Consider the following 27,292-nt stretch of genomic DNA (forward strand, 5'->3'; position numbering starts at 1 on the left):
AGATTCAACAGTTTCAGGTTAAACATTGGCCCCTAGAATCTTCACAAAATTAGCAGCAGTAGTTGTTTGAGAGCTCTGGATAGGGATTTTAACTGATTGCCTACCTAGATGATTAGCTAGTCTGGGGAGCCACTCCAGTTAAAAGGTTTCCTGATACAGTATATAGGAATGAGTCATGCCTTACATCCGGCAGATGTTTTTTGAGACTGGGACTTTATTAGGATTCTCTTTGCAGCCAGGTGTCTCTTCCCAACAGCATTCAAACCAGAATAAGGAAGACCAGAGAAGATTCCTTGCACAGTCCAGCTTTTCCAGACACCATTTGGAATGAAGTCTGTGTCTCTGGTAGATTTAATCCTCAGATTGCAACTGTAGGATGTAAACAGAGTCTGGCTCTTAAATGCAAGGAAAAGGCTTGCGATTGCCTTCATCTGAGAATGGGAAGATACTCCATCCATGGATCTGGGAGGGGTCTTTGGCAAAACAGGTTGACCTGGCTGCACTGTCCATATGAGTGATAATACATATAAATCCCTCCTTGACAGGTCAGGAAGGCCATTGGGATGATCGTCAGTTAGTGGGAAGATGGTCACCTTTTCTGAGGGAATGCCATGTAAGCTTCCTGAACCATTGTGTGTTTTTCCATCTCAGAAAACTGAAACCTCCAAAAGAGACCCACATTTTGTTGGTCCTAGACAATATAACTGCAGTGTTGTGTATCAATAGGTTGGGCTCACTCTCATCCCCTCTCAGTTCAGTACTGTAATGCTATCTATCCTGTGGATGTCTCAAGTAAGAAAGTGGTACTGTCAGTAATTGCCAACATGGTTCCACATCCGGAAGTGGACCTATTTGTCACATGCGAGAACCATCAACTTCCAGAGTATGTGTCTCAGAAGCTGGACATTCAGGCAATAGAAAGAGCTGCATTTCTACAAGACTGGAATGAATGGATGACAACATACCTCTTTTCTCCAGTATCTCAGATTTTGAAGGCTCTGAACAAACTACTAGCAGTAATATCCTTTATTTCAATAATAAATACAATAATAAATATAATACATGACAACTGATAAAAATAATAATCGGACCTTAGGTGGTAAAAAAATAGAATTCAGGTCCAGAATTGTATGCTAAATACAAAATAATAAAAAATAAATGACAAAGGACTCTTAGGTGGATATTAATCAGGTCAGATAAATAAAAAATTGAAAAAAGCAAAACTCTACATGGAAAATACCAATAATAACAAAAACATAGAAATATAATAATAATAATAAACATAAAATAAATAATAATAATAATAATAATAATAATAATAATAATAATAATAATAATAATAATAATAATAATGACAGATTCTGGAGTTGACACTTGATAATCGCAAAAATAGAGAATAAGTCAATGAAGGAACAGACGCCTCATTATCCCATCTTTCCCACAATGTAGATCTTCTTGCCTCACTGCTTAGGATGCTTTGTATGAGCGAATTGTTGCTGTTTCTCAGTCAGGTGATCAGACTGTACAGTACATTGTTCGCCTAACAATGATTTTTAGATTATCCAGGCAGTTTTCAATGAACATCTGCATGGTGGAGTGATAGCAAGGAGTGTTTGTGAGGCGTCTCAGAATGTCTTTGTGAACAACAAAGGGATTTTGACAAAGGAAAAATCTATTTCTGAGGGAGGCCCTGTGTCACCCGGTGAAATATCCATCCAGCACATATTTCTATGTAAATTCTTTGCAAAATATACCAGAGAAAAAAGCTATCAGGAATGCTGGGGTTACTACCCCCAGATCGATCATCTGTAATAAAATAGACGTCGGTATAGGTAAGGGTGAGTGATTGCTGTCACTGCCACAGGACCGCACTCTGAAGACATCCCAATGACAAAACCCCGGAATGCGGGGAGCCGATCCAGCGCCCATACTCACCCGCCCACCAACCGACGACCCCAGCGCCATCTGAACTCATTCCAGGCTAGCACCCCCCTCCCCCCCCCACAAGCTTGGTATGCCTACTTGGGGAGGGAAACCTAGATCCTGGGTGGGTCACCGGGTGACACAGGGCCTCCCTCAGAAATAGATTTTTCCTTTGTCAAAATCCCTTTTCTGAGCTCGTCCCTGTGTCAGCCGGTGAAATCATAACAGAGAATCATACCAAGTCTTGGTGAAAGTCTAAAAGTGACAAACATTTAGGTGATCATGTATAAAAACACCATTATTAAAAATAATTTTAATTATCCCCAAAATATAATTAAATACTATAGGTATAGTCGAACAACTGAGTTATGACTAGGGATATAAATTATACTATAATAAAGGACATGAAAATCAACTATATACACCATTAATACTAAAGTGGCGAGGTACTAACACTAAATAAATGACAAAACTTATAAGGGTACCTCCGGCCTTAAGACTAAATCACAGTGAGTATAACATATCACACACTTAAAACTAACACCACAAGATTGTACATTATAATATTAGGAGCCAGGCTGTGAGGCATGTCTGGTCCAGGAGAAAATGGCAGGGCAAATAAATGAGGCAGGCGGGCGGGGGGGAAAGGATAGGGATTAAAGGTTAATTTAAGGTGGAGGGATAATGCTCCCTACAGCCACCGCAGGGAATTTCAGAGCTTCCAGTGATTTCAGATAGTGGCGTTTAAACACTGATGGAGATTTCCAACCCGTGTACTTCTTCAGCTCAGCGAAATTCATATTATGAAAATAATTAGTAGAGGTAGCCACCGCTCGGATATCATGAACCTTAGGGACTGAATCCGGGTTAGCTTGCTTAATAAAGTACAGGATTTGTTGTCTTATAGCCTTTAAAGAAAGTGTTCCACCTTTTTCCCTGATAAAAAGAGGACCAGACAAACACTGAGAAGTTCTTTGTAAGTAGGCCCTCAGGGTAGCAACTGGGCATAAGGACAGGTCTTGTGGAAGAGGGACAACCTTCCAGGGGGACCACCTATCCTGAGGGTCTTCGTTTTTTGCTAGGAATCTTTGATCTTGGGAAAGCAGAACTTCTCCTGACGGAAGGAAATCTACATGATTGACACCTCTAGAGAGAGCAGACAGTTCTGAAATTCTGGCACCTGAAGCTAGACTAATTAAGTACAAGGTCTTCCTTAACAGATTTAAATAAGAACATTGATCATTATTAATTTCTGAGGTCAATTTTAGAACATCATTAATAAACCAGGAAACCGTATGTGGACGGGTCACTGGTTGCAAACGGGCGCATGCTCTAGGAATGGATGAAAAGTATGAATCTGTTAAATCAATCTTAAAGCCATGCAAAAACACCTTCTTCAAAGCTGATTTTGCTGTGGTTATGGTGGCCGGAGCCAGACCCTTTTCAAACAGTGACCTGAAGAATGATATTGCCAAATTGGAGGTCATGGTTTGGACTTCAGATTCCTTTAAAAAGGATGCCAACTTTTTAACTGCTGAGTCATACTGTCTGAGGGTAGAATCTCTTTTATCTGATTCAAGAAACAGAGTATTAATGGGATCAATATCCGCCCCTCTCAGAGCGGCGAATTTCATAAAGCCATAAAGCCAGGGCATTCAGAATTTTTGAGGAAGCTGACACAGTCCTTGTTTGCACTATTTGAGTCAGCTGTGGCTTGGGTATTTGATGACGTTGTAACTTGAGCTCCAGAAGAAGAGGGAACCAATTGCTCTTCGGCCAGTTGGGAGCTACCAAGGCCACTTGGCCTTCGAATGACCTGAGCTTGTGCAACACCGGCATCAGTAGGTTTATTGGCGGAAAGAGATATATTTTCTGCCAATTGTTCCAGTCTATGGACATTGCATCTGTGGCGTGAGCTTGAGGGTCCAGGTTGGGAGCAGCATAACAAGGGAGTTTGTGATTGCTCTCCGTGGCAAACAAGTCCACCTGAAGGCCTGGAACCTGACGGCGGATCCATTCGAAAGAAGCCTTGTCCAAGGACCATTCTGACTCCAGCGGAGTTGTTCTGGACAGGGAGTCTGCAATAACATTCTGGACCCCTGCTAGATGGGTAGCTGACAGGTGCCAGCCATGTTTCTCCACTAGTGAGAAGATGGCTATCATCACTTGGTTTATCCGGCTTGATTTGGAACCCCCTCTGTTTATGCAATGTACTACTACTGCGCTGTCCAACACCAGCCTGATATGAACCTGGTTGGCGGGGCGAAGTTTTTTCAGGGTTAGAAATACTGCCATCGCTTCCAAAATGTTTATATGGAACTGACAGAACATTGTGGACCATGTACCCTGTACCTTTTCTTTTGGTGAGTATCCTCCCCAGCCGCTTAACGAAGCGTCTGTGTGGATTATTAAAGCTGGAGGGGGGAATTGAAGGGGAACTGATTTTGAGAGACTCTTGACTGTGGACCACGGCCGGAGTCTTTTCCTTAGCACTTGAGGAACTAATGACACCTTGTCCCTGAGTTTGATATTGGCTCGTCTTCGCCACACACTGTTTATGTCTTTCAGCTTTGTTTTTAGAAGCAGGTCTGTTACAGATGCGAATTGAAGGGAACCCAAGATTCTTTCTTGCGTTCTGCGAGAGGCTTTCCTGTTTTTGAGGAATTGCCTGGTGGCTTTGGCTATCTCCCTTCGTTTGGCTGGTGGAATAGACAGTTTGTGTGAAACTAGGTCCCACTGGATGCCTAGCCACTGAAATCGAGCCTCCGGAGTTAGGCGGGACTTCGCCCTGTTTATCTGAAAGCCTAAGGATTCCAGAAACTCGATCACTATGGCCGTAGCTCTCCGGCACTCCTCGACGTTGGATGCCCAGATTATCCAATCGTCTAGGTATGCAGCTAACGATATCCCCCGGGACCGTAACTGTTGTACTACCGTTTCCGCCAGCTTCGTAAAGATCCTGGGTGCTATGTTGAGCCCGAATGGCATGACCCGGAACGAGTAGGCCTGTTTCCCCAGTCTGAAACCTAGGAAGGGAGAGAAGTTCCGCGCAATCGGGACGTGATAATATGCATCTGAAAGATCTATAGAGGTGGTGACGGCTCCACGGGGAATTAGAGTCCGTACCTGCGCGATTGTAAGCATGCGAAATTTGTCGCATTGTATATAAAGATTGAGACGCGACAGATCCAGGATTACTCTTTGTTGACTGGAGTTTTTCTTGGGAACACTGAACAGCCTGCCTTGAAATTTCAAGTGTCTCACTTTCTTTATGGCCCTCTTTAGGAGTAATTCCGTCGCAAAGTCCCGCAGAGCTTTGGAAGACGGTTGATGAAATCTGGTCAAAGGGGGAGGACCTTTGATCCAGCTCCAGCCCAAACCTTTGGAGACTATACTGTGGGCCCATGGACTGAAGGTCCACCGGTCCCTGAACAGATAAAGTCTGCCGCCTACCTGATTGTTCTCACTGGGAGGGAGCAGGCTTGCCTCCTCTACCGCGGCCTCCCCTTCCCCGGGAGGGGGGTCGCGAGGCAGCCTTGCCTCTGAAGGAGGATCTCTCTCTAGTCCCCCTTGTGCTCCTATTAAGACCCCGAAATGACCCCTGGCCCTCATAAGAAGGGTTAAATACCGGAGAACGAAGGAAGGAGCGGCAAGAGTGTGTTGAGCTGGCTGCACCAGCACGAACTGTTGGGGTTGGGCCTTGAGGTAGAAGGCTGGCAAACTGTTGAGACAGGTACGGCCTGGACAACAGCCTGCTGGTGTTGTCTCCTGTGCCTCCTGTATCGCTTGCCAGGTCTACCCTGAGGGCCGCCGGACTCAGGGGTCTTCCGCTTAAAGGCGGGGATACCCCAGCGGGAGTGCAGACTCTGATTTGCCCTGGTTGCCTCTGCCAGGACATTGTTGACTTCTTCTTCCGGGAAGATGTTAGCCCCCCAGAAGGAACTTTTCATGAGCTTATTAGGCTCATGTCTGATGGTAGCGTCGTTGAAGATGAATTTGCGGCAATTCAATCGTGCTACCATAAAGTCAAACAAGTCCGCCTGAAATCCCGCCAACAGGGACTTCGTCAGGACTTGGAAGAGTTGCTCCTCCGCGAATGTCACAGCTGTTGCTTCCGCCAGGCACAGTGAGTTCATTGATCGGCTCAGCCGACACCTAGCCTCAAACTCTGCTTTGAGGAGAGCCTCTGGCAATCTGGGAAGCTGTTCACTGAATAGATTAGATGCGCACTCCGGGTCCAGCTTACCCGAAGTAAAGGTGGCCGGGGCATCTTTCCAGAACTCATCGTCTCCGGGGAAGATCAGCGAGGTGTGATCAGTCTCCCGGAGCTGAGGCAACGGCTTACCCTCCGAGCAAGCCTGGGCCGTCGCGAGGCTACCTTAGTCATGCAGGGGTTGGGATCTTATCACCCAACGAGAACATTGTGAAGTTGCCCTTGAAGGGGGTCAACTTTGTGTTCTCCGCCTGCCATTCATTACAGGAGCGCATCAAGGCGGACTGCGCCTGGTCCCTCGGGAAGATTACTGTCTCCTTTGGGACCTTATCCGACCTCACCGAAGCTTCCTCCGTTAGTCTGGCGAAGCCTGGGTAGGGGGCCAGCAGATCAGGAGGAAAGAATTCTAACTCCTCGAGTCTGTGCGTGCCTAGACCCTCGATGGTAAGGGTATCTTCATGCCGGGGAGCATGAAGGGCAAAACGCCATGGATTTCCCTTGTCGAATGGAGGGAGGGCGGAGGCGTCCGGAATGGGATAATGTACTGCGGACCCGCCGAGAGCGCATGAACCCGGAGAGCATGGTCTCCTGGCTCTGCAGCCTCTCCATAAGCTTACTCAGCTTAGCATCCACCTCCGTAGAAAATTTTTGCAAGAGCATCCCTGCAAAAGCCTCCGGGTCAAAGGCAGGCTGGCGAGGAGGGCTAGCCTTAGCTGCCCTCGAACTCGCACTCTTAGTTGAAAGAGTGGCCTTGCCTGTGGAAGCCACCGGACTATCGTCCCGTGGCTTCCCCGGAGGGAAGGGGGTTGCTTTGCGGGAAGTCGTGGACTTATAGCCCTTCGCCTTCCAAGTCTTCTTCAATTTGGGGACAGTGGATTGTGCACCGTCCCTCAAAAGAGAAGACTTATGAAATCCCTGAAAAGAAGCGGTGGAAGGAGAATCAAAAAGGGAACCCGCCCCCACTGCCTCACTTACCTCCCCACCTACCTCCTGGTCCTGTTCCGTATTCATCGGTTCCAGGTCGAGATTTATGGCCGCTACTTCCTCTGACACCTCGTTGTAGAGGCTTTCGTCCTGGAGAGGCTGAGTTTCTACCCGGATCTGCTCGATAACAGGAGCAGCGACTACCGCAGGGACAGCCGCTGAGATCCGGGCGCCGGGGTAAAGCAAGTTCCGGATGTTCTCATCGAGAACATATGGTTTCCCCGACGGAACATTTCTTCCAAACCCAGCCACCCAGGCTCGAAGAGAACACAAGGCGTCACTCCGGGAAGCTTCGTCGGCCTGGAAGAGAGGAGGGACTTAACAACCGAGCGCTTGGTGAGAGATTTATAATTCATATATTAAGTCCATAACGAAAAATAGAACAAGTGAGGATACCAGGAAAACTAAAGGCAGTAACTATAAGCTTACCGACTCGTCCTGGACACGCTCGTAAAGAGCGAAGCAGACCTCACAACCGTCCGGGTGCCACACAATTAGGTCATCCAGCCGGACTGCACAGCCCGCATGGGATCGACAGATGACATGCCCATAGGGCTGGTGCAGTACCGCAGAGCACCCGGGCTCCTCACAACGAACAGTCTGTAAGTATAACAGTATATGAACCTACTAATTTAAGGGACTTCAAACTATAGTAGGTATTGGAGTATGTTAAAAGGGATTTTGACAAAGGAAAAATCTATTTCTGGAGAGGGGACCGTGTCACCCGGTGAAAAAGTCCATTCAGCACTTATTTCTAGGTAATTCCGTTGCTAGATACCAGAGAAAGCTAAATGAAATGCTGGAGTTACTACCCCCAGAGCGAGCTCCATTAGATGGAGTCGTGTATGGACCTGCCGGAGCATTCCGGCGGGACGATAAATTAGAGCAAAACATGACCGCACTAGATCAAGGAGCGCCGGAGATAGTTTGGCGGAGCAGGACCTTAATCTAGGATCATGCAACTCTTAGTAGTAAATTTACTTAAGAATAAATACTGCCGGAGCCCGGCAGCAGGCCTTAGTTTATACCAGCCCTTTGTCCACGACTGCATTCGGTGGGGTAAAAACTAGAGCAAAACATGATGATATACTAAATTTATTTCTGGTAATTGAAATTCATTTCTCCTATTATGTGGTTCGGATTCCACAATAAGACCAACCAATTGGTTCTTAGGATCTTAATCTAGGATCAGCTGTGGTCTGGTAAAACTAAATTATAACTTAGTTTATACCGTAACTGGTTAAAACAATATGATATAACAACACACTAGGATCTTAATCTAGGATCATGCGTGTTCGGTTAACAATATAGATAACAACACACTGTAGGTCGTCAGACCCCTCCCATCCAGACCCTCCGACACACTTGGTTACAGCGGGAAGGCGGGGTAAATCATTACCATGAGTCATTATGCAGCTAGAGAGCTAGGTGTGACTAAAGCCAACCCACGGAAGACCAAAAGCACCGGAGGCAACGGGAGGGCCGGGGACGGCGGAGCGGAATTAGCGAGCAAGTGTTTGAACCCTGAAAGTGATCGGAGTTCAGCTCGATCCACTGGAGAGCGAACCAACGAAACACTAGCCGAGCGGATGACATTAGGACGGGGCCCAGGAGGGTGGGTGACTCTCGACTGGGAACCCGACCAGTCCCCCTCCGGGTGACAATCGGAGAGACCGACGTCTCGCACGTGAGGAGATGACATACCGCTGGCAAGACAGGGGAGGGGGGGGGGAGGTTTGTACAGTACTTGGAAAGTGGGACCGAGTTTTGTTTTTAACAGGACGGGGGATACCCCCACACACTGACTGTAACTCCCTGCGGGGCGCCGAAACAAACGTATCGACTACCTATTCGTAGGGAGACTCATGACACTCACCTAAGTACTAGGGAAGGATAGGGTAACAGCATTAATCTAAAGTAATCACCAAACTCTCACCCTCCTCATGAAGGCGCAGCCCAGACAATTGGGGAGGAGAGAAGGAAGAAGGAGAGGGTTGAAAGGGAGAGAAATTCCTGTAACGCAGTCCAACCAGCAACCGACCCATAGGGTAGAAGGGCAATGCTTGAAGAAGATTCCCCATATTGTTTGTCTTCTCTCCCTCACCAGAGGAAGGGGGGGACAGGGGTTTCAGATACTCCAGCAAACCCAAAACAAGTGGTAAGGCGGATGGAACAACAAACAGGAACTCCCTCAACCAGCCTACCCCTCCCTCCCCCGCTCAAGCGACATAGTCGGGAGAGATGGGAGCTAAGACAATGCGAAACCTAACCTGAATGGCCTAACCCACCGATTGGAATGAGAGGGTTAGGCTAGGATCCCCAATTTCTAATAAAATATCGTTAAAATTAACCAGTATACATATAAGTACCCGTAATATGAATAAATATACAAAATTATAAGAACTTGTGCTAAGCGTATAGCCTAACTGAGCAAGGCGAACAGGAAGTAGTCAGCCATTAGACTGCACCTGATGCCGAGCTTGGATCATAAAAAGCTAAATTATTCATGACATCCAATTCACCATAGGTCAGAAGCTGACAAAAGAAAGCACCACCCTGGAGAGGGAATCTACTCGAATGAGAGCCTGGTATACGCTATGAATTAACTATAAGAACCAAATTAAGAGGAGGAGGCCTCCGTAAGGAATAACGCTAATCAAGGTACCAGGACCCACCTGACATAGATAAACGTCTCCAAAGGGAACTTCTTGAAGGGGAATTATAAAACCTGAATGAAAATGTAAGCGACCGAAAGAAACCCTTGCAGAAACCAGCTGCAAGAGTGTACTTCAAGGTCATCATGGCTGAGGCGGCGAACGCCGGGGAGCGTCCGATATATGACCCTGTAAATATTAATTTACGGGCCTATAAGAGCCTCACAAGTAGTAAAAACCCCACAAGAAGATGGTACTTAACTTAGACATGGTGAAATTACTCGATGACGTGATGAATTCAATGCAAAATTTGCAAAAAAAGGGGCAGCACAAAAACATGCTTTGCGAAACAATCACGTGCTAGTATGGAATGAGTTCAGATGGTGCTGAGGTCGTCGGTTGGCGGGCGGGTGAGTATGGGCGCTGGATCGGCTCCCCGCATTCCGGGGTTTTGTCATTGGGATGTCTTCAGAGTGCGGTCCTGTGGCAGTGACAGCAATCACTCACCCTTACCTATACCAACGTCTATTTTATTATAGATGATCGATCTGGGGTAGTAACCCCAGCATTCCTGATAGCTTTTTCTCTGGTATATTTAGCAAAGAATTTACCTAGAAATATGTGCTGGATGGATATTTCACCAGCTGACACAGGGACGAGCTCAGAAATGATATATCTCATGGTCTCTCGGGCATAGTTTGTCCAAAGGGAACACCCATATATACTGTAGCAGTACGAGTGGAAGAGCGGCAGTTTTGTGTCTTGGTGACAGAAGGCAAACCTTGTAATCATGTTGCCAGTTGCACATAGTTTACGACACCTCTGTTCTATGCTTGCTGTATCTTTTAGGTCATCTGTGATAATGTGGCCCAAATACGGGAAATTCATGCACGAATTCCAGACGATGATTTCTGAGGAAAATTTGTGGTTCCGCAATATGCTTAAGCGATCTCAGGAGCAGCGACATACACTGGGTCATGGTTTCATTGTTCAGTATAGGATATCGAATTCCTCTGCATATTGGTGGCAAGTGTTGATGAGTCGCTGGAGACCTTTCACTGATGGGGAAATCAGAACCGTATCGTTGGCATAACAAAGGTTCTTTATTGTTGTTTCGTTGATAGTGCATCCGATTGGGAGTGAGTTCAGTTTGACATTCAGGGCATCTGCGTACATGTTAAGAAGGCATGGAGAGAGAATGCCCCCTTGCACCCCATTTGACACAGAATTGCTGTGTGGAGAACCAACAACATAAAATACTAATTAGATATAGAGGTGTCCCTCGTTTGTGCAGCTTCAGGAAGAGCTTCAGGTAGTTTACTCTGTCAAATGCTTTTCGCACATCTACAAAACATAGGAAAACAGGAGAGGCTGATGATAGGTAATAGTCCAGCAGTTCTTTCAGGATGTAGATGCAGGTGTCGATTGAGTGGTTTGCTTTAAAGCCGAACTGGTTGTCAATAGTGTTTAGAAAGGGGAGAAGTCTCACTAGAAGAACTGACTCAAGTATCTTCAACGCAGTTGTAGTAATTGCAATCGGGTGACAATTTCCAGGGCCAGCTGCATCCTTTAGCTTGTTTTTTATTAATGGTATTAAGTGAAATATGCATGCATTAAATAGAGCAGCTAGCAAAATGTAAATTATCGGAAGGTAGAATTTGAAAGCTTCAGCAGATAGACCATTGCAGCCGGGCGATTTATTATTTGGTAGGTTGTTTATGGCATTGCTGATATTACCTGGCATTGTATGATCAGCCGAATGAAACTGAATGTTATCAGTAAGGAGGTTATCTACATCCCTTCGGGAGTCTTGATCATTTATGCAATTCAGGACAGTGCTGAAGTGATCACCCCACATTCTTGCAATAAATAGTCTTGTCACTGACATCATCTCCTACTCTCTGTGATAGCTTTTTTAGTTTTGGGATTTAGGGATTGAATGTCTTTCCAAATATGAGGGTAATCGCCAGAGTCTAATTTTCTAGACATTACATCAGATCTTAGTTGTTTTTTCATTCAGTCTGCAGTGCTTAAGGGCAAGTTTGAACTGCATTCTCGCCTGCCTCATTAGCAGTGCAAAGTGTCTTTCCTCGGGCTACAATTTTGCCTCCACAGTAAAAACATTTCTCGTGAATATGTACAGTATATAGATCTTTAGCCAAGTCGTTCCAACCAGGTATGCTACGAGAGTTGCCTTGACAAGACGTAAAGGTATGGCAAGCAAAGCGGAAATTATATTCAAATAGAATTCTTTCAGATCTCTCCTGTGATGGTCATTTCTACATTTTGAGTTAGTGCACAGAAAGGCATCTGCTGGTTGAACTACTGACCACAGCCTGGTTTCTGTGGTTTCCCTAAAGGATCTGGTTTTCTGTTGGTTTTTGAAATCCCACTTAACAGCAGGTGGGCTATCAGTTAGTGGGTTCATGGTAGGGAGGGATGGGGCACTGAATGACACCTGTAAGGGAATGTGATCATAGCCCGTTGTGAGATTGTAGCAAATGTTTCAAGTCACAATAGGATCATGAAGTTATGGGGACGTGATGCAGTGGTCCAGCCAGGAGGTTGTAATTGTGTCCATACTATTTTGTACATAGGTATGGGAGGAGGAGGAGAAGCATTACATCGCTAATTTGGAGAGCATGATTTTGACAGAAAAGAGTAAGTTTGTTATAAAATTGTTTTGTGAGGTGAGAATTAGTGTCCCCTATTATACAGATATGATCAGCAATAGAAACGTGAATAATGCTGTGTAACTCGCCTAGGATCATGCAGTATTGATCAGAATTATTGTTCTTTTCCCAGGGCATATAAGCATTAATTATTAGGATCTTAGAGTCCCCCATTGACACTTGAAGCCCCAGCAATTTATCACTCCTATAGGTCATCGCATTCACCATTTGTGCCGTAGGAAAGAAAGGTCCCCTTTTGGGCGACTGGCTACAATGTGATCTGTAACTTGCATCGATGAGGTCAAGAAAGCTCTGATGTCTTCATGCACTGAATTGCAGAATTGGCTGAACAGTCATTGGTTCCTGTTGCTTGAACAGCAGGTGAGAGAATAGATTCCACTTCCCAGACTGAAGGAGGAAAGTCGTCTACGTACCCTCCTTTCTGAGCTGTGACCGTCATGTGTGGATTTTTAAAATCTAGTCTACTGTGAACATTATTTACCTAACATTGTAGGTACCTAGTGCAAAAACTGACTTCATCTAGCCAGTATATCGGTCCAGATTGAAAATGTTGTTAGACTACCTCCACGTTGAGAGGCTAATTGAAATCTGTTGAAACAATTTTAAATTTTATTGTGTATTATATCATATACTTGTTTGACTGGAAAACAAGATCGTTCAGGATGCTGATGATGCAACACTTGTGGTTGCAGTAAGGTCTCTACTTATGAGAACTAAAGCTGCCCTTAGTCTCATTCTTGACATGGGACTCTGCTGAATGAGTCTGAGCTTTAAATATTCCCGGTATAACTTTTGACTTATATCTTACTTTTGGGGAATGCCTAATGAAAGTGTCAGCAATTGTCGTACAGAAGTTAGGTATTGTAGGTAAGGCCTCATATATTTAACACTGATAAAATCAATGAAATCTGTTTTAGGTCATTTGTCCTTCCTTTACTAGAATACTGTTTTTGGTGTGGATGTCTGCTCCTGCCAGAGTGGTTCATGGTGGCAGATTTGTTTCGTAACATTAGCAGTTTTAACTTGGGCCATCGACAGATGGTACAGTATCTTGTTTGTCAGTTTTTTAAAAGTTGTATTTTAACAGAGATCTTTCACATTCACAATTGGTCCCTGATCCTCTTTACCTGCCCAGAGCAAGCACCAATATGCAGTACTAAATATGCCTTGCTGTCGAACTCAGTTCCAGAGGTCATTTATTCCTCTCATGGTTGGGCTGTGGAACAGTCTCCCTGAGGATGTTGTGCAATTGCAATTTCAATAGGTTGCATTTATGCTTGAGCTCAAGCATAAATGCAACCTATTACTACCCTAAAACAGTTCTCCTTGAGTTTTAATAATTTACTTTCATTTTTATGTATTTATTCATTAATGTGCTACTTTATTTTTTATTTTCTTATACTGTACAGTAACAGATAACTTTCTGTATTTTCTAGTACCTTCTGTTACTTCTTTCAATGAACACCAAGTCAATGGCCCCTGTGGGCTTGCTCCATATGAACAGGGCTCATGTTCTAAATAATGATAATAATAATTGAGGTAAAGTACCTGCTATTACGACAATCATGGTATACAAGGCAGCAGTGTTGGAACCCGTGCTTTATGGCTTTGGAATTGTTTCCGTTGTAGAAACTATTAATTCTCTTTTTACCTGCTCTCACTGGGCCAGGTTTGCAGATGGGCCTGGGTCAGGAGACTGGGGAACCTGGCCAGCCTGGGTAGTCTGCTACTGAGCTAGTACACTGGGGATCCAGGGAACCCAGAGTAGCAATTGCACCCTTGTGCTTGGCAACAGTTGCAGCAGCACACATGGTACCACTAAGAGCGTCCCTTCACTCCTCTGCTGTGGAGAGGATTGGCTGCTGGAAGCCTTATGAGACTCCCTGAGAGGAGACTTCTTTCTCTTCTACTTGGACTTCTTCCCGAGGACTGCTGAGGTCCATGCAGGGAATAAGTGTCAAGAACATTCTCCAGAGCAAACTGTGACAGCTCCTCTGGACACATGACCATAGGAACATGAGTACAGGCAGTCCCCACTTACTGGTGGCATCAGTTAGCGGCATTCTGGTTTTGTGGCATTTGGCTAACAATGTTGTTAACAAGATTTTCGGTGCTGTAAGCAATTTTCGGTACTGATAAGCAGTTTATTGGCATCAGTAAGCAGTTTATCGGCATCAGTAAGCGGTTTATTGGCACCAATAACTGGTTAATGGCGCTGTTAAGCTGTTTATTGGTGCTTACATGGCGCTCAGCCGGGAACGGAACCCCCACCGTTAACGGGAACTGCTGTAACTGTATGTGTAGAAGTCCAAAAGCCTGTTGATACTGTGAACATTGAAGTCCACATGGTCACAGTCAAAGCAGGAATGGGTTATGCTACCAGAAGTGAGGTTACCTAACAACTTCTCAACATTGGGCTCCCCTGAGAGGCCGAGAGGTGGCCATAACTTCATAAGTCTCTCATTCTTCGCTGTACCTGAAAGAATAAGGCTAAGGGGAGGGCCTTCCCTTTGCCCTGAGAAAGAGCATCCTTTGGAGAAAAACCCTTCCTCACAGAGGAAAGAGGCCTTGAGTGTGATGCCCAAGTGAGCATCCTCTCTCCCTTTCAGTTCTATGGAACATTTGGAAGTAGTTGGAGAAGGCAAAATCACCCCCTTAGGAATGGTAACAGTCGAAAAGCCTGTTGATACTGTGAACACTGAAGTCCACATGGTCACAGTCAAAGCAGGCATGAGTCATGCTACCAGAAGTGAGGTTACCTAACCATTTCTCAGCATTAGGCTCCCCTGAGAGGCCGAGAGGTGGCCATAACTTCATAAGTTTCTCATTCTTTGCTGTACCTGAAAGAGTAAGGCTAAGGGGAGGGCCTTCCCTTTGCCCTGAGAAAGTGTCCTTTGGAGAAAAACCCTTCCTCGCAGAGGAAAGAGGCCTTGAGTGTGATGCCCAAGTGAGCGTCCTCTCCCCCCCCTTCAGTTCTATGGAACATTTGGAATGAGTTGGAAAAGGCAAAATCACCCCCTTAGGAATGGTAACAGTGGAAGGAAGTTTTGCCAGAGGAAGAAAAGATCGAAAGACGACCTTTGTTATCACCGGGAGAGTATTACAGTTTGATGACACCAGAGGGTCTTTTCCTTTTTCCCCCGTTTCCTTGTGAACTTCACCCATTGTTCAGAGGTCCATTCTTGGCACTCTGAACGTGGGCTTTCTTGATTACATTAATGTTTCCTGCACCATGTGCAGAAAGTATGAGGGTCTACTCCACTAAAAAGAGGAACTTACTGGAGGTTTGTCTTTCTCTGGGCAGTACCTTTTTCAGTTGGGAGGTGAATGACTTATCTAATTCATTGGTTTGCAAACTCATGATACTGTACACCAAAAGAAACACAAACCAACAAAGAAAATACTCAACAAAATTTTATTGAGAAAAGGACACAGTAATTGGCGAAAATTGGGCAGAGAGTCAGGGTAGACACATATCCATGACTGAAGCAAAGTTGAATGCGGACTGACAGGTGGCTGGTGGTGCTCCCCCCCATATGTCAATAGTTAACTACCTTGTCAGTAAAATTTAAATTGGCAGTGTTTGCAAACTAAATCCTGTGTAAGTACTTTATAACTGCTAGTGTTAAGAAACAGAAACCTACCACCATGAACCACTGTTTCGAAAAGAGATAAATCTCTGGCAGAAGCAGACATCTAGAGAACAGTATTCTAGTAAAGGAAGGAAAAATTACCTAAAACAGGTTGCATTAATTTTATCATTGTTATAAATAGGGGGCCATATGTATCATACCTGGTATTATCTCGAATTTCTGAGACCAACAGGTTTGATGCACAAACAATCAGTTGGGCTGTAATGACTGATGAAAGGTGACAAACAAAGGAGGAAGGAGCAGAACAAACCAAAAAGTGACCTTAATATTAATTTATTATTTACAGAATTTACAAGTGAGTCAGGTCCAGGAGAGAAAAAAAACTGTAAATGATCGAAAATAAACAAATAACAGAGGCAGCAAGGTAAAATTTACATAATTAAATTTTACATAAATCCATAAACAAGTCAGAAGCAGCAACATACAAAAAAAAAAAAAAAATAGGCAGCATAATAAATACATCAGCAAACCAATAGAAAATCAAAGAGCATAATCAATAAAACAAATACTGCAGGGCAACTATGACGGAGCCGACACGACAACCGTCTAGTCCTCAGGAACAATTCTCCAACACTGGACACCCATGACAGTCGAGACGACGACCATCACGTCCAAAAATGCTCTCCGCTGCTCTGCTGCCGAGACTTGCCGCTGCCCTGGACCAGACTGACGAAGTCTGACACCATCCAACAGACGTGAACTCGCCAGCAAGAAAAAAAGCACAAATAAAGGAGGCAACAAGGGAACAATCAGCCAACGATTGTTCTCACACCTCCCTACCTAACAGAAAAAAAAATCTTACAAAAAAGAATTTTTTTTTTTCTTACAACCTGGCAGGGTCACCAACAAATCCCATAGGATTACCTACAGCTAATAAAACTAAGCCCTAACACAGTAAAGAAAATTAACAAATAATCAGTTGGATCCAACCCTTTTGCTGGCCAGACCGGAACACAACAACCTAAAGCTAAAAGTAAGTGAAGGAAGGCAGAGAATAAATAGCAAGAAAACAATCTCCTACCTTTCACCACAAAACTAAACTCCAATGAACAAACCTTTACACGACAATATAATTAAATGATGACATATAATATTTTAACAATAATCTCACATTAGGAGAAACAGAACGTAGGAATATTGAAGGCCGTAATCTAACTGCTACCTCTGCTGCCAAGAGAGGTCACACACACCAGGTCAAATGTAAGTGTCTAAGGCGGTTCTGCCCAACCAAACAGAGATTATCACTCCTACCTGGGTATGGCCACCCTACAGGCCTCCTCACGAGCAAACTTGCTCCCAAGAGCAGCTTTAAAGGCATCCTGGCAGAAGAGACCAAGTCACGATTCAACTCCTGTTGATGGCGGAGAATAGCGACGCCATCAGTACCCTGGGAAAATCTTTCTCACCAGGGCAACAACAGGTAAGACGTCGCAGGTAACAGAGATACCTGCGAGCCACGTAGAACGTAAGAAACTCACGTCGCAGGTGACAAGAGAGCACCCACGAAGGAAGGAGACGTAAAATCCAAAATTAATTAACGGATGCCAAGATAATATTTCAAAGGCGCCAGCTGAGTACAGTTCAGGGAGAAGTTAAGCCTGCACTGAGTCACTACCACCTACAATCTCACTTTCCTAATAAAAAATGTTCAGCCTCAGCCAGACCTTCAGCAATTTTACTTTTGACAGCTACCAGCAACTGATTTTGTGTATCCGCTGCCCTCGATGGAATACCCAACCACTGGGCACAACTTACTAAATAATCTTTACTCAAAATTGGCAAATGTCTTATACAGTCAGCCGACCCTAAGAATTCTGCTGGGTCAAACACAAAATCCTCCATTGTACTGAAACTAGCAGGGGAGAAAGGTACTAACTAAAATAAAATATTGTTAAATTAACCAAGTGCTGTTTCACAGACCAAAACACTGAGTACACCTGAGAACAATCCTGTCACGGTCGCCAGATTGTTACAACGCTTGGGGTTGTCATGAAAGTTTTAAATGAAAATTGAATTGTTATCAATAATAAATGTAACTCAGTGGTCAAGGTCAGCAGAAACAAACACCCAAGAAAACTTAACAATATTTAAAACGTAATAAATATAAAATTTAAATCAACCTTGTGCGATACTTCCAAAACCTTGGTAACAACCAAAAAGGACAAATATCAGTCCTTTACTTATCCCGAAGGATTAGGTACCTACAGCTAATAAAAGTAAGCCCTAACACAGTAAAGAAAATAAACAAATAACAGAGACAGCAAGGTAAAATTTACGTAATTAAATTTTATATAAATCCATAAACAAATCAGAAGCAGCAACATACAAAAAAAATAGGCAGCATAATAAATACATCAGCAAAGCAATAGAAAATCAAAGAGCATAATCAGTAAAACAAACACTGCAGGACAACTATGACGGAGCTGACACAACAACCGTCTAGTCCTCAGGAACAATTCTCCAACACTGGACGCCCATGACAGAGTCGAGATGACAACCATCACGTCCACAAATGCTCTCCGCTGTTCTGCTGCCAAAATTTGCTGCTGCCGAGACTTGCCCTTGCCCTGGACCAGACTGATGAAGTCTGACACTATCCAACAGACATGAACTTGCCAGCAAGAAAAAAAAAAAAAACAAATAAAGGAGGCAAAAATCTTACAAAAAAAATTTTTCCTTTTTTTTTACAACCTGGCAAGGTTGCCAACAAATCCCGTTGGATTACCTACAGCTAATAAAACTAAGCCCTAACACAGTAAAGAAAATTAACAAATAATTGGTTGGATCCAACACTTTAGCTGGCCAGACCGGAACAGAATAACCTAAAGCTAAAAGTAGGTGAAGGAAGGAAGAGAATAAATAGCAAGTAAACACTTAATCTCCCACCCATCACCACAAGACTAAACTTCAGTGAACGAACCTTTACGCGACAATATAATTAAATGATGACATATAATATTATTTTAACAATAATCTCACATTAGGAGAAACAGAACGAAGGAATATTGAAGGCTGTAATCTAACTGCTACCTCTGCTGCCAAGAGAGGTTACACACACCAGGTCAAATGTAAGTGTCTAAGGCGGTCCTGCCCGACAAAACAGAGATTATCACTCCTACCTGGGTATGGCCACCCTACAGGCCTCCTTACGAGCAAACTTGCTCCCAAAAGCAGCTTTAAAGGCATCCTGGCAGAAGAGACCAAGTCATGATTCAACTTCTGTTGATGGCAGAGAACAGCGATGCCATCAATACCCTGGGAAAATCCTTCTCACGAGGGCAACAACAGGTAAGACGTCGCAGGAAACAGAGGTACCTGCGAGCCACGTAGAACATAAGAGACTCATGTCGCAGGTGACAAGAGAGCACCCACGAAGGAAGGAGACGTAAAATCCAAAATTAATTGACGGATGCCAAGATAATATTTCAAAGGCGCCAGCTGAGTACAATTCAGGGAGAAGTTAAGCCTGCACTGAGTCACTACCACCTGCAATCTCATTTTCCCTAATCAAATGTTCAGCCTCAGCCAGACCTTGAGCAATTTTACTTTTGACGGCTACCAACAACTGATTTTTTGCATCCGCTTTCTTAAACGGAATACCCAACCACTGGGCACAACTTACTAAATAATCTTTACTCAGAACTGGCAGATGTCTTATACAGTCAGCTGACCCTAAAAATTCTGCTGGGCCAAACACAAGATTCTCCATTGTACTGAAACTAGCAGGGGAGAAAGGTGATAACTAAAACAAAATATTGTTAAATTAACCAAGTGCTGTTTCATAGACCAAAACACTGAATACACCTGAGAAAAATCCTGTCACAGTCGCCAGATTGTTACAACCCTCAGGGTTGTTGTGCAACTTCTTAAATTATAATTGAATTATTATCAGTAATAAATGTAACTCAGTCCTAAAGGTCAGCAGAAACAAACACCCAAGAAAACTTAACAATATTAAAAATGTAATAAACACAAAATTTACATCAACCTTGTGGGATACTTCCAAAATCTTGGTAACAACCAAAAAGGACAAATACTAGTCCTTTACAAATCCCGTAGGATTACCTACAGCTAATAAAAGTAAGCCTTAAAACACAGTAAAGAAAATAAACAAATACAGAGGCAGCAAGGTAAAATTTACATAATTAAATTTTACATAAATCCATAAACAAATCAGAAGCAGCAACATACAAAAAAAATAGGCAGCATAATAAATACATCAGCAAACCAATAGAAAATCAAAGAGCATAATCAGTAAAACAAACACTGCAGGACAACTATGACGGAGCCGACACAACAACCGTCTAGTCCTCAGGAACAATTCTCCAACACTGGACGCCCATGACAGAATTGAGACGGCAACCATCACGTCCAAAAATGCTCTCCACTGCCCTGCTGCTGAGACTTGCCGCTGTCCTGGACCAGACTGACGAAGTCTGACACCATCCAACAGACGTGAACTCGCCAGCAAGAAAAAAAAAAGCACAAATAAAGGAGGCAACAAGGGAACAATCGGCTAACGATTGTTCTCACAATATATAACTTCCATGCGGTATTTGCTGAGACTTTAATCAGGTGTTTCTCAAGGGTAAGATGTGAGTCAGCAGTTGCATCAAGTACTGTATAGTCAAAGCTTCAGACTCATTCAGCAGACTCCCATCCACTTGAAGGATAAAATGGGCTGAAAAATCAGTACAAAATCTACTAATCAATTATGTTTTATGTTTTATTGGAGTTCAGCTGCATACCCCACCAACATACCATTCACTTATCTGCTCCATGTCACAATTGTGACCGAAGGTAGCTTCATTTCTCATAAGTGGAGACTTTACTAGTACGCCCACAATTGTTGCAACATTGGCATACTGAACATTTTTGTTTTTCAGGCAAATAAAAATAACAGCAGACCAAGAACAATAACTTATGGAACACTGGAAATGATAGGTCTCGGTTTGCTAAAGATTCCATCAACAGCAACTTGCTGTTGCCTACTTGTAAGGAAATCTTGAAGTACTCCTAAAACATATCCACCCACTCCAAGATTCTGAAATTTGAAGTGCCTCGTGCTTTAGTAAATTGAAAGTAGCACTAAAATCTATTTGGATTACTCTACACTCAAAACCCTTATCAAGGTCCTCTTGAAAATGGAATGTCCAATCTAAAACAACATTGTAGGTACCTAACTTCTTCCTATGCACATGTTGCCTTTTAACTAACAGTCCTTTGGATTCCACATACAGTACTTGTATATTGGCTTAAAAAATACATTTTTCTACAACTTTGGAAAGCACAGGGAGAATAGTAATTGGTCTGTACAGTACTTAGTGCAGTCAGCAGGTAAGCCACTGTGGAACAGGCAGTGTATTACATATTGTGTGCTCATCAGCAAAGATACTTCTCCAACATAAAAATCTATAATATATACTAATCTTGGGAGACAACACACTATAAATCTTATTTAAAAAACAAAGGGAAGAAACCTCCTTCAGGATCTTCTCCACCCCAGCTATCAAAATTATCAAGGATTTTCTTGACACCACTAGAGCAAAATGCAAATTTTGTAAGAACAGGTTCAGAATGATAAGTATCAGAAGCTTGATGAAGCTGTTCAGCCATTTCCTTATGGCAGTAACCAATCTACCATCATCTTATTTGATAAGCCATAAGTTTGGAAAGCCTAGTTAATTGTATGACGGTTTGCAACATATGCTTCCAGGTCTGTTAGTTAGTCAAAAGCTAACGTAGATGTAATACACATTATCAGTGGAATCTATCGAAGCTGAGACGGTCATAGTAAGCCTAGCCTAATATAGTGTAATCTACCAAAAAGATTGTAAAGTCATCTGTAAAGTCATTCGTGAAGTCTCTGCTAAAAGTGTTAATTGTAAAGTCTCTGCTGGGCAAGTTTTCTGTGGTGACGTCCCATTTTCCTTGCCTACAATTAGTCACGCCTAACGCATCAGGTCATGCAAAGTTCAATCATTTAAACTATGTACAGTATATATTTTGTTTACCTGCTATCAAAATGTATCACATGTTTCTTCTTTCACAGGCATCAAGATTGTAACCAATTCCATTTCTGTCTGTTCTTACATTGTAAAGTGTATTGGTTTGCTGTATTTATTGTTATTTATTATCGACCTCAGGTCACTGAGGTTTCCATTGTATTCAGTGCGCACGCCTCTGCCGCTATATAAACTGCCTGGATCATGAATAAAGTAGCAGTAACCTTATCCTGCTCATTTCTTTTGCACTTCTTAAAAGATATGTGATGGAATTATGTATTGGGAACAAAATTTTATGTTATATGATACATGAGAGTATGCAGTATTTGCTTCCTAACACTTTGTGACTTGTTTAGCTACTGTAACATTTTGTTCTTTACTTCTGGGTATGGATGAATGATCAGATGAATATTAAAATTAAAATTTAACATAAGCACTGCTAGATTATTATCTTTATACTGTAGTAAATACAAGACAGTCTTTGTTGTTTTGGTGCTAGCATCTTTCAGAAATGAAATGTGGCATCATTGTCAGTTTTGCATATATGTGAATTTTCACTGGTAAACAATTAATGTCCATAAACTTTTAGAAATGTGCATTTTTAGTTTTTCCAGATTTTAGGTGCAGTGTGTCTTATATGGTGGGAAATACAGTAAACACTGTCATGCAGTGGAATAACCATGTCTTGTTGTTTCAAATTTCAGGAAAAGTTGGATTTCTAAGTGAAAATCGTCGTCTCAATGTAGCAGTCACCAGAGCACGCCGCCACTTGTGTATAGTTGGTGATAGTGAAACTGTTACCAGACATACTTTTCTGAAGACTTTGATTGATTACCTATGTGAGCATGGTATTGTTAGAAGTGCTCATGAATTTCAGAATGGTAAGAAAATATTATGTCCATTTGTCATGTAGATTTCTTTCTATTCTTTGATCATCCTTAAAATTTTTGAAAGGTCACTGTATTTTGAGTACTTCAAAAAATCTTCCCATAAGATAATAGAATGTAATTCCAAGTACTGTAGATATAAATATTTGGCTTAGACCTCTTTTCTTGGCAGTATTCACCTTACAATAGCATCTTCTAACTTTTGATACAAGGCTTAATAACATCATTAGGAAACTGCTCAGTACTTGGGAATCCATTAAATCATTAATACTTATGATTTCTGAGCTTCGGACCTGTGTCACCCGGTGAAATTCCACTAAGCACGAATTTCTAGGTATAAATATTGCTAAATATACCAGAGAAAAAAGCTATCAGGAATGCTGGGGTTACTACCCCCAGATCGATCATCTATAATGAAATAGACGTCGGTATAGGTAAGGGTGAGTGAATATTGCCACTGCCACAGGACTGTACTCTGTGCTCGATATTTTGTGCCTTTTTCTGGATTTACCATGTCTTCCAGTGAATTCACCGCTACTAAGTTAAGTACCATCTTCTTGTGGGGTTTTCTTGTTATCGAGGCTTTTATTTGGCCCTTGATTTAATAATTACAGGGTCAAATATCCGGCGTTCCCCTGCGTTCGTCTTGCCTCTGCCATGTTGACCTTGGGGTATGCCTTTGCAGCTTGTTTCTGCAGAGGTTTCTCTGGGTCATTTACAATTTCACTCATGTTTCATATTACCCCTTCAGGAAGTTCCTTTTGGAGGTATTTTTCTACGTCGGGCGGGATCTGGTGCCAGTGTTTGTATTTTTTCATTGGGGAGGCTTCCTCCTGCTGTTTTGGTTTCTTTAATTCCTTTCTTGCGTGCAACGGGCTCTCGCGCAAGTAGAAATTGTCCTCCGGGGTGGTGCTTTCTTACTGTCAGTTTTTCTAAACTCTTGATATAATGGATGACATGGATATTTATGGATTTAATTTTACCCTAGCTTGGCGTCAGGAGTGGCCATTTTGGCTGCCCACTTCCTGTTCGCCTCGCTCCGTTAGGCCATAGCACAAGTTTTTATTGTTTTATATATTTGAGTATATTACATGTATTTGGGTTATTTTTGGTTAACTTTAGCAGTTCCTATTAGCATTTATGATCCTAGCCTAGCCCTTGTTTTGGGTGCTTGGGCCTCTGAGACCCCCCCCTCCTCCACATATGAGGGGGGAGGGGCAGGATCTCCACAGTACCTTGCCCTTTTGCCCTACCTATGTGTCGTCGGTTGGCCCTCTGCACGGGAATTTCTCTCCCTTCCTCCCTTCTCTATCCCTTCTCCCTATCTGGGCTTTGCCTTCAGGGAAAGGTGAGAGTTTGGGTTGCTGTAGGCTGGGTTATTAGCCTGACCTCCCTTAGTACTTTTGGCTGGTGTCTCATCCTCCCTGCGCGTGGGAAGTCGATATGATAGTTTCGGCGCCCCGTGGGGAGTTTCGGTCAGTGTCTGGGGGTTTCCTCCACCCACTTGGCCTCTATCCCTTGACTCCGCCATTTGTTACTCCCTCCCTGCTATAGCTTGTGGTGTGTCATCCCCTCCCTGCGTGTGGGACGTCGGTCTCTTACGGCCTTCACCCCGTGGGGAGCCTAGTCCGGTTTCCAGTTGAGTGTCACCCATCCTCCTGGCCTCCGTATTAGCTTCACCCACTTCGCTAGTGTCTCGTTTGTTCGCCTTCCTCCGGGTTTGGTTGAACTCCGGACACATCCAGGGTTATGCACTTTCTTATGGTTCCGTTCCGCCGGTCTCCGGTCCTCCCATTGCTCTCTTGCCTGTTACCACTCCGGTGGTCTTGGTTCAGTCGGTTGGCTTTATTCACTCCTCGTTCTCCCATATGCGTGGGAACTGAGGTAGTAGTGAATTCACTCCGCCCCCTCCGCTGTACCAGTGGCGGAGGTAACGAGAATTCTGAGGTTTCCGCACCGGAACATCATAACCAGCTGTGTACTGCTATCCCATGTTGTTAACCATTTATTTCACTGCCGGACTCCGGCAGTAATCCTTTTTATTTTTAATTTTTATTTTATGAGTTGCATGTCTTAGGTTAAGGTGTTCTGTTTCTGTCGGAATGTCTCCGGCATTCCTTAACTTTATGGTCATGTATTACTTTTAATTTACCTCACCGTTCCGCCGGGCCACTCCGGCAGGTCCGGTAATTTACTAATTTGCATGTCCCATTACCTACTCTAGTTTAAGGCCCTTATCTCCGCCGGGTCTACTCCGGCGCTCCTTAAGTTAGCATACTCATGTACTGTCTATCCACTTACAGATGGTACGCTGTCTGGAGCCCGGGTGTACTGCAGTGCTGCACCAGCCCTACGGTCATGTTGTCTGCCGCTCCCACTCCGGATGTGCAGTCCGGGTGGGGGATTTGATCGTTTGGCACCCGGACGGCTGCGAAGTTTGCTACGCTCTGTATGAGCAGGTTCAGGACGAGTCGGTAAACTTAAAGTTGCTACCTTTAGTTTACCCAGTTGCTTTGCTTTTTAGTGAATTATAAGGTTCTTGACATATCCTTTATATATATATATATATATATATCATTTCACTTAGTGTCCAGTTTAGTAAGTCCTTGTTTTCTTCCAGGCCGACCAGTCTTCTCGTGATGCTTCCTTGGCCACCTTTAGGGCTTGGGTGGCTGGTTTTGGGAGGAACGTTCCGTCGGGGAAGCCATACGTGCTATCGGAGATCATCTGTAACCTCCTCTACCCCGGCGCCCGGATCGCTGTGGCTGTTCCTTCTGAAGTCGCCGCCCCTTTGATTGAACAGATCCGGGTAGAGACTCAACCCTCCCAGGATGATAGCTTGTACGTGGAAGTGTCGGAGGAAGTGGCGGCCATCAATCTCGACCTGGATCCCATGAATACTGAACCGGACCAGGAGGTAGGTAGGGAGGTAAGTGAGGCAGGGGGAGTGGGCTCCCTTTTTGATTCCCCTTCATCTTCAACGTCTTCTTTCCAGGGTTTCCAGAAGTCTTCTTACCTTGAGGACAGGTCAGGATGGACTGTCCCCAAGGTGAAAAAGACTCTGAAGTTGAAGGGCTATAAGTCCTCAACCTCCCGCAAGGCTACTCCTTTCCCTCCGGTGAAGCCACGGACTGCTAGTCCAGTGGCTTCCACAAGCAAGGCCACTCCCCCTGTTAAGGGGTTGAGATCTAGGACAGCCAAGGCTAGCCCTCCTCTTCTGCCTGCTTTCGATCTGGAGGCGTTCGCAGATATACTTCTTAAGAAGTTCAATAAAGAAGTTGATGCGAAATTGGATAAATTCACAGAAAGGCTGCAGAGCCAGGAGAGTATGCTCTCCGGGTTCATGCGCTCCGGTGGTTCATCACTGTCCCACCCCATTCCGGATGCCTCCACTCTTCCTCCCTTTGACAAGGGAAATCCTTGGCGTTTGGCCCTTCATGCTCCCCAGCATGAAGATACCTTAACTATTGAGGGTTTAGGGACGCGCAGACTGCAGGAGTTGGAATTCTTCCCACCAGACCTGCTGCCCCCCTACCCAGGCTACGCCAGGCTGACGGAGGAGGCTAGGGTGAGATTGGACAAGGTCCCTAGGGAGACGGTCATCTTCCCAAGTGACCAGGCTCAGTCTGCCTTGCTTCGTACTTTCACGGAGTGGGAGGCAGAAAATACCAAATTGACCCCCTTCAAAGGGAACTTCACAATGTTCTCTTTGAGGGATAGGATTCCAACCCCTTGCATGTCTAAGGTGGCTCTAGCAACTGCCCAGGCATGCACAGAAGGTAAACCGTTGCCTCAACTCCGGGAAACTGATCCCACTTCTATGGTCTTTCCCGGAAACTCTGACTTCTGGAAGGATGCCCCAGCCACTTTCACGGTGGGCAAACTAGACCTAGACTGTGCTTCCACTCTATTCAGTGAGCAGCTTCCCAAAATCCCGGAGGCTCTCCTGAAACCGGAGTTCGAAGCTAGATGTCGGTTGGGCTGGTCAATGAACTCCCTGTGCCTGGCGGAAGCTACGTCGGTGGTTTACTCGGAGGAGCCACTCTTCCAGGTCCTAACAAAATCTCTGCTGGCAGGATTTCAGGCGGACCTATTCGACTTTATGGTGGCACGTATGAACTGCCACAAGCACATCTTTGCGGATGCCACCATAAGGCACGAGCCTAACAAGCTCATGAAAAGCTCGTTCTGGGGAGCTAATGTCTTCCCTGAAAGTGAAGTAAATGAGGTCCTGGCTGAAGCAACCAGGGCTAATCAAAGTCTCTGCTCCCGCTGGGGTA

General features: G+C 44.1%; 1 protein-coding gene across 2 annotated transcripts in view; it reads left to right on the plus strand.

The window, feature by feature from the left end:
• Positions 1 to 27,292, plus strand: part of LOC136830834 (DNA-binding protein SMUBP-2-like) — a 713,243-nt gene that overhangs the window by 638,087 nt on the left and 47,864 nt on the right. For both annotated transcript variants that reach the window (XM_067090812.1, XM_067090810.1), the window contains exon 14: positions 22,830 to 23,006. In XM_067090812.1, the coding sequence (XP_066946913.1) occupies positions 22,830 to 23,006 (177 nt within the window). The remainder of the gene's footprint in view (positions 1 to 22,829; positions 23,007 to 27,292) is intronic.

This window comes from Macrobrachium rosenbergii, chromosome 47, assembly GCF_040412425.1.
Source record: "Macrobrachium rosenbergii isolate ZJJX-2024 chromosome 47, ASM4041242v1, whole genome shotgun sequence".
Lineage (NCBI taxonomy): Eukaryota > Metazoa > Arthropoda > Malacostraca > Decapoda > Palaemonidae > Macrobrachium > Macrobrachium rosenbergii.